Source organism: Dreissena polymorpha, chromosome 5 (genome assembly GCF_020536995.1).
Source record: "Dreissena polymorpha isolate Duluth1 chromosome 5, UMN_Dpol_1.0, whole genome shotgun sequence".
Lineage (NCBI taxonomy): Eukaryota > Metazoa > Mollusca > Bivalvia > Myida > Dreissenidae > Dreissena > Dreissena polymorpha.
Window position 1 is genome coordinate 21,656,106 of NC_068359.1, and position 16,141 is coordinate 21,672,246.

General features: G+C 35.8%; 2 protein-coding genes across 5 annotated transcripts; both read left to right on the forward strand.

Annotated features, from left to right (window-relative positions):
- Nucleotides 1–329: 329 nt before the first annotated feature.
- Nucleotides 330–7,069, forward strand: LOC127831779 (uncharacterized). Of its 4 annotated transcripts, XM_052356848.1 has the most exons (9): nt 330–503; nt 2,657–3,025; nt 3,562–3,609; nt 4,052–4,225; nt 4,637–4,744; nt 4,998–5,027; nt 5,248–5,284; nt 5,570–5,611; nt 6,483–7,069. In XM_052356848.1, exons 1-9 carry the CDS (start codon nt 464–466, stop codon nt 6,490–6,492), a joined length of 858 nt encoding a protein of 285 aa, XP_052212808.1. In that variant the 5' UTR covers nt 330–463; the 3' UTR covers nt 6,493–7,069. The 4 variants fall into 4 exon arrangements, with proteins under 4 accessions (XP_052212808.1, XP_052212806.1, XP_052212809.1 ...); XM_052356846.1 differs by having other exon boundaries at nt 5,570–7,069; XM_052356849.1 differs by lacking the exon at nt 4,637–4,744 and having other exon boundaries at nt 5,570–7,069.
- Nucleotides 7,070–13,275: 6,206 nt separating this feature from the next.
- Nucleotides 13,276–14,829, forward strand: LOC127831095 (uncharacterized). Its single transcript, XM_052356084.1, has one exon. The coding sequence runs from the start codon at nt 13,276–13,278 to the stop codon at nt 14,827–14,829; it is 1,554 nt and encodes a 517-aa protein (XP_052212044.1).
- The last annotated feature ends 1,312 nt before the right edge of the window (nt 14,830–16,141 follow it).

A 16,141-nucleotide genomic window follows, 5' to 3' on the forward strand; every position in this document is an offset into this window, starting at 1 on the left:
TCTTCTTCCAATGATTGTCAAGATTGTTAACAGCATAGCAAAAGTGATTATTTCGGTTCTTCAGTGGTACATCTCTGTTGTGTTTTTAAACGGACTTACAGTGGTTGTAAAACGAGAACCGTATATGGTGTACATATACCATGATTTTATTTTTATTTTTAAACTGAAAGTATTACAAGTTTCATCGGACAATAGCACATTGACTACTTGAGGGCGTTAGTCATACTTGTCATATTATGAATTCGCTTATGATCAATTAAACAATCACGACCTGTTTCGGTATATATATACATTTTTTTTTTCCATAATGACTAATTGTTGCATGGTATTTTTCTCTATAAGTGTATGCCACATTAGCTACATTATTATAGTTAAAGATGAATGTAAAATTTTCTTTTCAAACGCAAGTCAGTTATTCCTTGACTTAAATTATGGTATCATAACGATCAGTGCAAATATAAATATGTCAACGTTTTTATGGATTGTTTTCGTTTGCAGTATAGGTAAGATACTTTTGTTTACTTTTCTACCTCATTTTTACATAATTTTATATAGAGTGTGTTTCTTACTTGTCGCCTTTTTGGACAATGAGGTGTCGCTATTTACCGGTACATGTAGCCTTGTGCCTTACATACTTTAACATGAAATGCCGCGTTACTTCATTGGACCATTCTCTTCTCTTATTGTCAAGATTACTCTGTAATGTGCATGTTAAAATATATGTTTACACTGATCACCGATTACTGGAAAGAGTATAATGATACAAATTTTGTAAAACTTAACGTACGAGTGGCAAACAAAGACTTGAATTATACGACGAGCGCAGTAATAAAACTAATGTTGAGAAACATTTCAGAAGTATTTGAGAGTCATTTGATATATGGTTATATTTGGCCTGTTTGTCGGTAGGTGATAACTGTGTATAGTTTTGTTTATACGTTATTAAAATTGGCAATGAATTATATACATTTAATGGATACCACACTGATAAAATTATAAAACAAAAATAAAATCAAATGGTCAGATATTGTAGTTTTCTGAAGAATTTCAGAAGATGCAATTATCATCATATACGAGGAATTATGTACAAGCTAAAATACCTTTTGAAAATCAAAGGTCAGCAACGAATATTGCACGTTTCATGTAATAGTAGCACATTCGTTTGACTTTTCATATCGCTAGTCTTTTTTCAAACTTGTATGTATAAGGATCGTAATAGGCTGTTTATGTTTAAACATCGTTTTATCATTTTTATCATTCATACTTAAATGGTTTTCTCAACATTAACAACTCCATATTGCCAATATGCTCGATGGTATGATTATATTTGCTTTGTTAAAATAACATATCCATGCTTTCGTTAGTTTGAAGGATTTTGTATTCGATCTGTTTTGTTGAATAATTGACGTTTTGTCATGTTTTAGGTGAAAGCCAAGAATATCAGTTAATGTCGATGTTCTTTTCTCCAAGGCATTACGTCGATTCATAGTTAATGCGTGTGTTATTGTGTTGAAACTGTGTAATGTACTTCGATTATATGGTTTATTGTTTTGTATGTCACTCTAATTACAAGCATGACAATTTGAAACATTTTGTATTCAACTATTTATATAGAGATCAGCGTATTTCCATTGACACCACATATATATTGAACTAATGTTATTCCATATCGCTATTTAACAAAAAAACGTATACAAATTGCCGAAAGAAGAATTATGATTGTTCATTTTTTTATTATTTGTATAAATGTGAGTTGATGAGTTAGATGAGAATTTGTACTGATTATGCGATGTTAACCCACATGTAAAGATGGCTTGAAACTAAAACAAATCATACATTTTCAAAGACAGATCATTACAAGTATTCACTTAAAGAAAAGTATTAACGAGAAATAAATAGTTGTACTTTATCCATAACATGTTTAAAATCTTAAGCGAATGTGCAAGACAACGCCACGTCATTGAATAAAAACGCATATAAGTATAATTGTGGTACAACAAACAACACTTGCCATGCGTTGAATAATAAATTAATATAATTGTTAAAAGAACGTACTTGGTCAAATTTGATTAAATGTACAAACATTAAATGCATATGCAAGGGTGCCCGTGCATTGTTTTCTTTATGTAGGATTTCCAACACTATTCCCTCTTATTGTCAATTATTTATATTTAGCCATGATTTTTTTAAAGTAAAATCGTCACGATACTTTATATTTACAATGAAAACAATCCCAATAAATGTCCGCACTATGTTGTGCGTTTGTTCTAGATTTAAAATATGAAACATTAATTAAACAAAACTAATACGCATACATGCATGTGTGGATATGTGAAAATTTAAGTTGCCTATCAGGAAAATAAATCGAATTGTTTTACATTTCCATATGCTATTGTTTTGCCTGTGATATTCTGTATGAATTATGTTTCACTAATTCAATATGAACAAGACCGATAATTACCGTGTGGGTTTCATTTGAATAACCAATGTTTAACATAGCAACGATGATTATAAATAATACGGCTAACAAATGAGAGCAGTCTCATTTGACTTCCGCCAAAATGAATTTACAACTAAATGTGCTAAATAAATTAAACCTTTGCCGGCAATCAACTCGCTTCATGCTCAGTCTTCAAATGACGTACCTTTACTTCAGCATTGAGCGTTTCACAGCCAGTGATATCACCAGGAGGTACCATCGACGTTTTTCGAGGCGAAAATCTGACATTGACATGTTCATACGAGGAGAAGCCATCCGACCGGGGTACAGTCTGCAAATGGAGTGAAATTCCACGCGGCGTTGAATATCCAATATCGCGAATGTATCTGTTGTACAATCAGTCAATCTGCATAAAGACGTTTCCTGATGGTAATCATTATGGTTACGGTTGTCATGGGAACAATGCTTTTTTAATGACCATCTTCAATGCGCAAGAGGGCAATAATGGAACACGATGGATATGTGAACAAATGGTTGGGAAAGACAATATGGCTCTCAGCGAACACGTGACCTTGAATGTGATAGGTAAGAAATTGCGTATGGTTTGATAAAGCATGGTGTAGATCAAATAAAGCGCGTCATCAATTAAAAAATACATGACTTAATGACTATTTTAACAAATTATGTCATATAGGCTGGGTGTAAACATATTTTGTTAACAAATACGAAGGCCAAGTACTCAGGTAAGCGAATCTAATGTTAACATTACAAAGTTGCTGAAGAGTAAACCACATACAACAACATCTGAAAAAGGTTTTGTTTTAATAATTTTGAACGCGTGAAGATAACTTTTATGATATTTAAAATAGTATGTCGTATTTTCCTAATATATCAAAGCATCAAATAAAAGATAGTCGCTGACGTGCCTCAGTTTTCATAGGCGTATTAAAATAAGACTCTTAAGAGATAAGTTAAAAATAACTGTTCATTTTGGAATTGCCAATATAACGTTATAAAATACGTGTACTTCTGTGTTCATTAAAGAGAAAATTGTGCACGCCTGTGAGAAATAAATTTGTTATTCTATCATTAAAAAATATATTATTGATTATTACTTATAGATCATCCAACCCATCAAGCAATTCAATCGGTTACTGGCTCGGCGACAGGTTTGTCGAAATAATTCGATAGTACAATTAACGAAATATCTGTTTCATTATCTTTATTGTTTAACACGTAAAATTTCCATTCAATACGTGTTCATTCGCACTGTCAGGAGCTGCTCTGTGCGCTAAAAAGTAATGCAATGTTTCGTTACGGAAAGGATAACTCCTGGCCAGACTGTGAGAACGCTATGTTTGCCGCTTTTGCCATTTTCGGAAGACGTGAATCGTTTAGCTCCTATACCAGCTCTAACTCCTATAAGCAAAACTAAATGGATTGCGTATAATTGCCCTTTATTAATGAAAGCAATTTTAAATATAAGGTATACTGTACCTGTAATATATGGCGTACTTTGTCATTATTGTTTTTGCGTTTCAAGTTTCAATTGAATAGTTTGAAACAGTTTTATTATCATTTATAGACCTTACAATATGCGTTTATTTACAGACATATCATCGGGCTCGAGTGTGTCGGACTCGAGTGCCGACTCACCGAAGGAGATTTTCTCATCCAACGACTTCGTCATCTCCACCTCCATACCATGTATAACAACCATTTTGCTTTCAAACACATCATCTGCTATATCTAATGAACACATTGTGTTTGAATCTGGTGAACCTGGTGAGTGATTACATTTTTGATTGGTTAATTGTTATATAAGTAGCCATATTAAGCGCGATTTATTTTATGTATAATACGACTGAAAGCTTTCTAAAAAAACACATAATGAAGCATTTATATTGACACTGCTTATTTTGGATTGTTTCGAAACAATTTTTTTCTCATATGTGTACCTTTGGCTAAGTGTTCTTGTATCCACGTATGACCCAGTGTTTTTGAAAGTATTACATATGTATAGATACGTTCCGTACAGTATAACTACTTTCAATAACGGTCATGTTAGTTGATATTCAAACAATATATGCACTTCATCTTAATCAAGTAATACGATTTCAAACAAAACTGTAATGCTAAAATTTTGTTATGTGCATTCCATATACATTTATTTCTAGGATAATATAATTATTTCAGTCTCGCAAGGCTCTGAAACGTACATAATTATCGTTATAACGGCCGGCTCAATTGTGTTCATTATGATCGGAGTGGGGGCAACGTACCATGTTGTTCACATGAAAAAAAGTATGAACATTAACACGCGTTCACATCACCAATAAAACGCATGTTAAATATATACCCTTAAAAAATAAAATATTATAAAGAAACTTACGTGTTTTAATGTATTTTCAAAAGAACTGACAATATACCCGGTTTTGTGTATTTAAATTTTACATGTCTTACAATGCTTTCCTTTGTCACCCTTTATCTTCAAATTAGAACAGTTATGCATTATAATGATTAAATACACGCTTTGCTTTTCTACTGTGAATGACAGGTAGAAGATCAAGAGGCCACTTAGAATCAGGTAAGACTGCGGTTCAGACAATTAAAACAAAACCACATAAATTATGTGGGTTTTTGGTTTTTATCATATAGTTTCATCGACGTTATGCTATAATAGTCGAAATGAATGCATCAAAACTCATAATAGTTTATGTGAAGTTGACATTAAAACAAAATTGTGTATTTTATACGGTTCGCTGATTCAACCCACTATCAATTTGCTTTGTTTTCAAATTTTACAGAAATCAATATAGTTGAAGGACAAAACCAGCCTCGAAGGTAGAACGTCTTGGGCACATGTTGGAAAATATAGTTTTTATATATATATGCAAATATTGTTAATTTGGACATCTATTCCGCCGATATTTTAATATAATTATAACATATTAATTGATCAGAATTTTTTATTAGTAATCAACATATTAAGTTTATAAGTATATTTATATATTGTAACTTTGAACACTCAAATACGATCATAATTATGTATGTATGAATATGTAAAGATACATTCAATGGCAACATCTAAAATAAATGTTAATAACATCTATATACATATCCTTGCAGTGCCTTCGTGGTGACACCAACATACGAACAGTTGCAGCTAAGGTGTGAAACGTTGTATGAGGGTATCGCCACTTATCAGCACAGCGCTTATAGAGAATGATAATTTCAAATATGATTCATTAAAGTCCTTTAATTGATAAAAAGTGTCATACTAAATCCCTTATTTTCACGAATACCAAAATCAAGGTGGGCTTTTCTTTTTATGAATTATTTTTAAATTGATATATTTTTCAAGCAAGAGAAAAACAGACCGGAGCAAAAAATTATAATAATGTTTCGAATAATATAATGTTTATATGGCAATAAACGGTACATGTAATTTAATTGGTATACAGTATCATATATAAAAATATCTGATGCCATCACATGATATATGTACATTAATTGATATATGTGTGGGTATAAGAATATTATTTGTTCAACTTGTAAATGGGTTTGTAACTTCAACATAAGACATTTTTAATTTATAAAATGTCTTATACTTACAATAAACAAACGAAGACGGACATGTGTAAGAGGACACTACACCTTAAAGGGACCTTTTCACGATTTGATAAATTGACAACATTGAAACAAATTGTCTCAGATTTGCAAATGTTCGTTGTATTTATGTTTATTGCAAGACAACAGTAAAACTGAACATTTACTATGCTCTAAAAATATCCAAAATATTTTACGATTTAAACACCTGAAAATTATATGGCGTTACAAAGGCAAAACGATTGTATAATTTAGAAAAATCTGTTGTTATCGTTATACTTTGTGAGAATTTGCTTACTTTGCTTATATAAAGTATGGTTTGCCGAGTGGTTTCAGCAATATACTTTTACTCCAAGGGTCAGTGGTTCGAGCCCAAGTGTGGAGAAAAATATTTTCTTTAAATTCAATTTTGTTTTAAACTTGAACTTTTTAGTTCAAGATGAATTTTCCACGACGATATGCGAACATTTACGATCGAACGTCGGAAGCAAGACGTAGTTCACATGGAATGAATTGTCACACACAAAATATAAACTAGAATTTTGTATCTTTTGTTAAATCTATGTTACCAGAATACATCTATGTTACAATTGTGGCGATTGCTATAAGGAAGACCGATTTTTTATGTGTTAACTTTATTTTAAGAATTATTTTACGAACTATTCGTCGATTTTTAGTGTTTATGGGGCTTTTAAGACACCCAAGCATTATGGATGGATATATTCACCGACATGTTTAAAAACGTGCATTCTTTGTGACTCGCTGTTTGTTCTCAAAAGAGCAGAACAGCATGGCACGTTTTAACACATTAGTAATAATAAACTTACAGCCGAAAATATATAATAAGTTTTTCCCAAGAATTGGAATTGTGTCTATATTATCTAACCGCATTATTTTTCTCAATCAATTACGGATTTTTACATCCATTTAACTTTATTAAAAAATAATAAAGAGCCTTCTCTTACATATTACATTCTCACAAAAATCATATGTTAATTTAGTAAAAATGCATAAACAAAATTGTTGTTATTTTGACGCATGAGTATTTATGTGTATTTATTATTGCTATATTGTTATTTTGACGGTGAGCTGTATATGCTTAAGTCGTAAATAAACTTTCTGTTCTGTTAAAAAATACATGAATAATAAGAAGAACCCAAATTTATCCGGGGCTACAGTACATTTTTAGTAAAACATTAAGTAAATGCGTGAAATACAAATCTAGACAGTAATCGTATTACACAACAATTTAAAAAATGTATGAAGGTTAACATCTTTTAGATTTGAAAAAATATCTCAAATTTCAATAATCCATTCGGTCTATTTTCAGTCCTCATTTCAAACCTGGCATGTGTTTAACAAAAGATATACTGTCTATCAATATGTACACTTATTAACTGAAAAATGAATCCCGATTAAAGTGGGAAAAGATGAATCATTTGCATCATCATGCAAATCCTTAGACATTTAATAATTCTGTTTGATTGTATATCGGCTGAAGAAAAGTTTTTTTGAAGGTTTAACTTTTGATGCCTCTAAATAAACAATGGTGGTAAGAGCTATTCACACAAAATATTCCTGTTTGTTTGGCTCGTTTGAGAACGAAGTTCCTATTTTGACCTTTTTGCGGATCTGAAGTGAGGGATTTGCCTAACACATAAATCAGATCATTCACAAAGCTTTGATACTAAACACACACTTACCTTAAAAACAGCAATATATACCTCACTGAATACAATCAAACGTGTTGAAAGTAAACAAGAGTGAATCGAATATACTCGTAGCGTAGCTAGTGTTTTTGCATGTAAATGTCTTCACGAAAGATTCTCTATGGCGTTTTTGTAAATGTGCTAATAGTCTATCAGCCAGATGGGTTGGGGTGTACCACTCAGGGGGGGCAAAACAACACCTATCTTACTTGATTGTATACTCAATATAAAGAAACAAAATGTGTGATAACAATCTCCGTTTGGCAGCTATAGGTTTTTATTGAGCTGTTTCTATGGCAACCGTCAGGCTTTGACTAAATAGCTAGTTTAGCCAGTATAATTCTCAAATATTTCTTCAAAATTGGTTCTAGAAAAAAGGTTTGGTGTTAAAATGAAGATTATGATTATTATCTAGTATGATCTGCAGTTAAATATACAAATTAGTACATTTGCATATCTATGAATATTTATGAGATTGCAAGAAAAGTTCTTAAAAACTAGCGAGCCTCCAAAATAGTAGGGTCAATATATGAAAGAAAAAAATAACTTCAACCACCAAACAATTGCTACAAAAGGTATTTTAACTGAACCTGGTAGGGTAGAAGCTTCTTTAAAACATATCAAACCTTTACCACAATCGGACCTCTGGAAAGTTTTTTTTCAAGATGGCCGCCAAGATAGCCGCCAATACATATTAATGATAACAACTATGTAACTATACAATCAAATTTGATGAATTTGGTGTATATTCTTAAGTTTCAAGGGGCACAGAACACATTAAGATCATCAGACATTGTTGAAGTGTACAATAGTACTCACAAATCCAACATGGCGTCGAAAATGGCTGTCAAGATGGCCGCCAAAACCTATAAATGATCATAACTATGTAAATATCCACACCTATATATGGGTTTCAAGGGGCAAAGAACACATTTAGATCATCATACATTGTATTAGTTTATTATATTACACCCAAATCCAAAATGGCGTCCAAAATGGCCGCCAAGATATCCACCAAAACCTATGAATGATCATAACTATGTATTTATCCACTCAACTTTAATGGATTTGGTAACTATACCTACGTTTCAAGGGGCGAAGAACACATTAAGATCATCAGACATTGTTTAAGTAAACAATAGTACACACAAATCCAACATGGCGTCTAAAAACGGCCGCCAAGATGGCCGCCCAAACCTATTTATGATCATAACTATGTAAATATCCACTCAAATTTGATTATTTTGGTGGATATACATAGGTCTCAATGGGCAAAGAACACATTTAGATTATCTGACATTGTTTAAGTTTACTATATTACACACAAATCCAACATGGCGTCCAAAATGGCCGCCAAGATGGCAACCAAAACCTATTAATGATCATAACTATGTATCTATCCACTCAGATTAGATGATTTTGTTGTCTATACCGAGGTTTCGAGGGGTAAAGAACACATTTCGATTGTCAGACATAGTTTAAGTTTATTATTTTACATAGAAATCGCATATGGCGTCCATTGACACAATACGAAGGACCGCAAGTCCATTACTTTTGACGTGATGCTTGCTATGTGAAACGCCATAGTTTGGACCTGCCGTAATTTCTGGATTTTGATAAGAGGATCGATATTTTTCAGCTTTATGAAACACTGAATTGGCAGGGAATGATGCGTATCTTGCATCAGCAAAGCCAGTTCTCTTGGCTGTTGTCAGTCAAATTCTTGCCTACGATTAATATGTACAATGGGGACAAAGCGTGCATTCTGTCAACATAAGTCGTAGTTTGCAACCTTGCCACAACCTTTAACACCATTGTAACGTTTGACCAATCCTTGTATTGGAAAGCTGCCGAAATCATCATTGATGGGCCACACAGTAATTGAAATGTTGTTCAGAATTTGGGATGTGTCATAAACGTATGAACTTGCGGGGGGAGATTGGGTGGGCAAAGGATCCCTCATGGAAGAAACCGCTCTCAAAAACAATCTTGAGGCTGTCTATTGAGAAATGCAATTGTGCACATTGTGACACGAAAAGCTGTCCAGAGGGCTTCACGGGACCATCTTTATGTTGAAAAGTGTATACACAGCCAGGTTTCAGCCGAAATGACCAAGGAAGATCAAGACATTCAGATGCTGCTGGATCATGCCAAGGATTTGTACTTTTGAGAGGCAAAACGACGCTAGCAGATGATATGTTTTGCGATTTTGATCAAACTCGAGAGGGCTACAGAGAAGTTGAAACATGAAATTGCCCAGACCTCAAAGACAAACATAGTATGGCTGAATTATTAGCTTATGATTAACAATTCAAGGGTGTTGATTAAAGCATATCGTACTGGGTGTTGGTTGATGCGTTAGGCAGTGCATAAATTTGCTATCTATCTTTGCTGCTGCTGGCTACATTACCTGCAATCTGCGTATTACTACATATATCTGCAGCAAATAAGCAACCTAGAGGAAACGCACCCGGACGTTTATCGAAAATTCGGTATTGGTTTTCACGTTGTTTGTAGGAGTCATCAGTGCTGGGCTAGGCTATGACTTGATCTTGTTATTGAGCAAAAATTGATAATGTTTTTATAGAGCACATGTGGTCTAACTCGCGGCAGTGAAATGACTGAGGAACTGCAAACCCCTTGGAACCTATCTGTAACATCCGAGTACAACAGTGTGATGCAGGATTTCACAGACCTGACCGATACTACAAGTCCACAACACAAAAACTCAACTGAAGTGTGCATCAATGGGGATTCTTCTGATCTGAAGAAAATGCAGACACATATTACAACCTGATCACCATACACAGCTGACCCTACTCTCAGAAACATGGTCAATGGGATAGTGGCTGGGTCACATGTGAATGTTCATGCAATGGAGGCGGTTGGGTAAACGATCATAAGAGATATCATAGGAAAGTCGCTCTTTGCTTATAGATTCACGAGAAAATACAGAGCCAAATCTCTTTGGAATAGCTTGGCTGTTAAGATCGCTTCTGACAGTGCGTTTGATCCTGCTCTTCTGTTCCAGAGTTTTCTGGTGGTGTCAAAATATGGAGATCCTTCCCTTGCAGTCGTATTGTCTTATGAACTGAGTACCCATCCTGCTGCCTTCTTTGAAGCCAAGAACATACTTAGTACAGCAGGTAAGCCTCAGATCGCTCAGGTAATTTAAGAGTATGCTGAAGACACATCATGTGAGGCTGTGATGAACTGTATTCATGAAACAGATGCATGATGGTGGCACTTTGCTACAGGGAGGCAGAAAACTACAACGGGCGAGGCATGGTCAGGGGTGATAATCCCAAAAAAGGGTTAGGGTAAGGGTTGGGATTAGGGGTCGGGTTAGGATTAGGGTTGGGTTTAGGCTAACCCAAACCCTAACCCGACTCCTAACACTAACCCTAACCCTTACCCTAACCCTCTAACCCCCCCTTGCGCAATACCACACCATGCCTCGCCCGTTGTAGTTTTCCGCCTCCCTTTGCTGCATCGTTAACCATGGAGGAGGGCGACTCATATAACACAATAGCCGAGTTTTATGTAGATTTAATGAAATGCATTACGGACAAGCGACAGTGGGGTTCGATTGCTACGAAGACGGTGATTATAACAAAGACAAAACACACCGGAAACGTGAATCATATTGTGAGTTTCAGCAAAGAAACAGAATGCTCATGTAAAAAAGGAAGACTTTTTGTCTCGTGACAGAAACTAGGCCGGCATGATTGCTCTGATCAGCACAACTCTGACTAAAATGGGATGCTATATTGTTCTGTCTTCAGGGGATGCAGACGTTCAAATTGTTAAATACAGTTTAACGATCCCGTCGTAGCACCACAACGTTGATGGGCGAGGATACAGATTTGATCATCTTGATCCTGCATTACTCCGAAAGGGACAATAAGACCATCTACTTCCGCTTTTATGTATATAAATAGTCAAAGGAACACAAAGTGTATAATATAAATCTTTTGAAAGAACTCGTGCTTATTCAGGCTGTAATTAATATTCAATGATCTTCAGCAACGGTAAAAAATCAAGTCTACAGAAGTAAGTAAATCCTGATCCTATCATGTGCTGGTTCATTCTATCTTCCAAATATCGTAAATTGGATTTTATGATTATTCAACTCCTTAGTGATAACCTCAATTAGATTAAAGTGTTTCTTGTCTCATAATCTATGGCATTTTTACATAACAACCATAACGTTTGAGTAACAAGTTATGGACTTGTGGTCCTTCGTATTGTGTTGATGGCCATTTTGGACGCCGTGTTGAATTGCTGTGTAACATAATTAGCTTATATTTTTTCTGATGATATAAATGTGATATTAATATGTTGTTTGCTCTCTGAAACCTGGGTATATTCACCAAATTCATCAAATTTGAATGGATAGTTACATAGTTATATTTAATAATCATAATTATGTTTTGGCGGCCATCTTGGCGGCTATTTTGGACGCTGTGTTGGATTTGTGTGTAATATGATAAACTTAAACAATGTCTGATGATCTTAATGTGTTCTTTTCCCCCTGTTACCTATGTACAGACACCAAAATCGTCAAATTTGAGTGAATAGTAACAAAGATATGATCATTTTATAGGTTTTGGCGACCACCTTTGCGGCCATCTTTGCGGCCATTTAGGACGCCATGTTAAATTTCTGTGTAACATAATTAACTTACACTTTGTCTAATGATATTTATGTGTTCTTTGCCCCCTGAAACCTAGGTATAGACACCAAATTCATCAAATTTAAGTTAATAGTTACATAGTTATGACCATAAATAGGTTTTGGCGGCCATCTTGGCGGCCATTTTCGACGCCATTTTGAATTCGTGTGTACTAAATTAAACTTTAACAATTTCTGACGATCATTATGTGTTCGTTGCCCCTTGAAATCTAGGTATATACATCAAATTCGTCAAATTTGATTGGATAGGTACATAGTTATGATTATTAATAACTAAATCACTAAAGCATGACAGTGTTGCCGATAATTGTCGATAAGAGTGATTAAGCGGCGCACGTGTGGGTCCCCGCTCGCTAATTGCCATCAATGTTGTTTTGACAATATTTGCAATTCTCATCGCATTCGGCCCCCTAGTAGTAATAAGGTCCCAAAAATACATGTGTGAAAACCGTTATGTCTCTTTTTACCCTTGGCACTATTGGACATATGTGATAAATCTACAAACTGTTAATTTGACGACGTCACGTAAAAGAGAACAATCGTTGATGTACAGTTTAAATACCATGCTTGATTAAAAAGAATTATTACCCAAACACTTATCAAGAAAACAACATATTGTATTAACTAGCATATCTCAATCATACAATGTCTCTTTCAAAATGGTTGAAAACATGAACAGTTAAGACTATTTTGGATTAAAAATATATATATAATCGTTGGTACTTAAATTCGTGGTTCAGCGGACCAACGAAATCCACGAAAATTCGTACCACACGAAATTTAATGGTTTTACAGTATATCGTATATATATATACAAAAAACATGCATGTGTTGTTAGACAAGCCGGAAGTGCAACGCCGCTATACAGCAAACGGTTCAACGTCTAAAAATTGTGTTATCGTCACTGAGGGACCGTCGGCCCACCCGGATGTAGTGACTAACCTGTCTAAGAAGCAACTTACTGCCTCACAAATAAGAGTTCTATCTAAGGGATTGAAATTTGTTCCAACAAGAAGAGTCGTTGACAAAGGCAAGTTGTTGACGGACTTCACTGCATGGGAACGTCGCATGCGTCTCAGAGAATACTTCTACTCTGAAGAGAGAGACGGACATCCTAATCAAGAGAAACCGTACAGGAAGAAGACGCCGTCAACATGGACTCCAAAAGCAGGCCGCGATAAATGGTTGGATGCGTATATCAAGGCTGTAAAGGATGACATCATCAAGGGTCTCAAAAGAAGGTTTCAGCTCAATATGAGTAAATCTGAAGAATACGCTCTGAAAGAACTTCTTAACGACGATGAAATTGTCATTCGGCCTGCTGATAAAGGTTCTGGTATAGTCGTAATGGATAGCACAGATTACATACAAAAATTAAAAGGTGAAATTTCCGATAGCGACACATATGCGGAAGTTACCGACGACAAAACAAAATCAGTGCAAAACAAGGTAAAAAAGGTGGTAGACAACCTGTACAAAAAAGGTTCCATAGACAGTGATCTCCGACAATACATGACAGGGAACGATGGCACTTCCGGTAAGCTTCAAGGGAACCCGAAGTTACATAAGCCAGGAATGCCGTTACGCACCATTGTGAATGGTAGAAGCCACCCGACAGAGAAAATGGCGGAAATTGTTGAGGACCAGTTGCGAAGCCATGTGACGTCACTTCCGTCGTTTGTAAGAGACACTATGGACTTCTTAAACAAAATACGAAAATTAAAACAACCTCTTCCGGAAGGTACGCTAATATTCTGTTTAGATGTGAAGGCCCTGTATCCAAGTGTCCCGAGAGATGAGGCCCGTGCTGCTGCTATAGACGCTTTAAACAGGCGAACGGACCCGGAAATTCCTACAGAGGACGTCATCGTGATGATGGACACTGTGTTGGAAAACAACACCTTCTCATTCAACGACGAACACTTTATACAGACAGAAGGGACGGCTATTGGCTCACGCCTCGGGCTGAACTATGCATCAACCTACATGGGTGATTGGGAAGAGGAACTGTTCCGGCGGTCAGAAAAGCAACCACTCGCATACTTCCGGTTTGTGGATGATGTGTGGGGCTTATGGACGCATGGTATCGAGGCACTTAAAACTTTCCACACACAAGGAAATGGAATCAACCCTCGCATTAAACTCGAGCTCCGCTATTCTTCAGAAAAACTAGAGTTCCTGGACACGGTGACATCAATACGGAACGGGCGCCTTCAAACCGACCTATATACTAAGCCTACCGATAAACACCTGTACCTACACAGGGATTCTTCGCACCCGGAGTCTACAAAAAAGCTATACCGTATGGTCTGGGTGTGCGTGCGAAAAGAATCTGTTCAGAGGAGGTTGCCTACCGGAAGCACAGACAGGCGGTGAAAACACAGCTCGTGAACCGTGGATATGACGGGGCGTTTGTAGAGACCGAATTGATAAAGGTCGACAATAAAAAGAGAGAGGACCTTTTGCGCGAAAAGACAAACTCGGAGCATAATACAAGGATTCCGCTGGTGATAACGTTTTCGCGCGCACTACCCAACATCGGCCGTATCATCCGTAGACACCTACACACGCTGCACACGTCTGATAGAGTGAAGGAAGTGTTCTCTGAGCCCCCATTAGTAGCCTTCAGACGGGATTGCAACCTGCAAGACATCCTAGTGCACAAAAAACACAATAGGATGTTCTTCCGAAAACCCAATATGAGCGGGCCCTGTGGGGCACAGAGATGCGCCATTTGCCCGTACATGATGAAGGCGGAATATTTCACAGATCCCAGCGGCAGGAAGTACAGCGTCAGAAACAATGTTGATTGCAAATCATCCAATGTTGTGTACGCGGTCAACTGTCGTCGCTGTCGCAGGTTCGTGTATGTGAAAGAGACCGGCGGAACTTTGTACCAGCGACATCTATTGAATCTGTCGCGTATTCGCACACAGCACAGTGACCCGGTAGCTGAACATTTCTATACCGACGGACATTCCATGGATGATTTCCAAATAATAGGACTCGAAAAACTCAGCGGGTCGGACGAGTACCGCAAAACCATGGAACAATTGTGGAAGTCAAAACTAAGGACATACCGACCTTATGGCATCAACGTGCAAGAATAAAGGTTAATAAAAGGGCGCGTTAACAACGTTGACGCCGGAAAAGCACGACGTCATTTCCGTTCATAACAAAACATATGAAAATAAATAATGGCCGCTGATGAAGACCGTGAGATCGAAAGCTTCGGCAAAAAATAATACAGCGTTTTTGTTTTTATATATATATATATATATATATATATATATATATATATATATATATATATATATATATATATTATACTATTCAAATATATTTCAAATCATACATACAAGTACCAAACAACAAAAACCTTACTATCCTCAGTCCATTCGTAGTACTATGAATAATATATCGTTCCATATCAGTTGGATATTTATATGTGTATTGATATAGTCCTATTGTGATGCTTTTCTTTAATCTAATCTTAAAAGTAAAGAAAATTATTCGCTTAAGACTAAGACCTTAAGATTAGAAGGCACATCACTTACGAGCTTTACCATACATGACTTTTATTTGTTACATCTAGAAAGCATGCCGAAAAAAAACAAGAATATGAATAATGTTTGTTTAGAAGAAGTATTGCATATGTCAAGCCATTTGAATAGGATCCTTCATTACC

What these genes read in the sequence shown, in the direction of transcription:
- LOC127831779 (XM_052356846.1), top strand. Translation starts at nt 464, where the DNA reads ATGTCAACGTTTTTATGGATTGTTTTCGTTTGCAGTATAG. An exon ending in TGTTGTTCACATGAAAAAAA is followed by an intron (nt 4,745 to 4,997) that starts GTATGAACATTA and finishes TGTGAATGACAG; the next exon opens with GTAGAAGATCAAGAGGCCAC. An exon ending in GGACAAAACCAGCCTCGAAG is followed by an intron (nt 5,285 to 5,569) that starts GTAGAACGTCTT and finishes ATATCCTTGCAG; the next exon opens with TGCCTTCGTGGTGACACCAA.
- LOC127831095 (XM_052356084.1), top strand. Translation starts at nt 13,276, where the DNA reads ATGCATGTGTTGTTAGACAAGCCGGAAGTGCAACGCCGCTATACAGCA.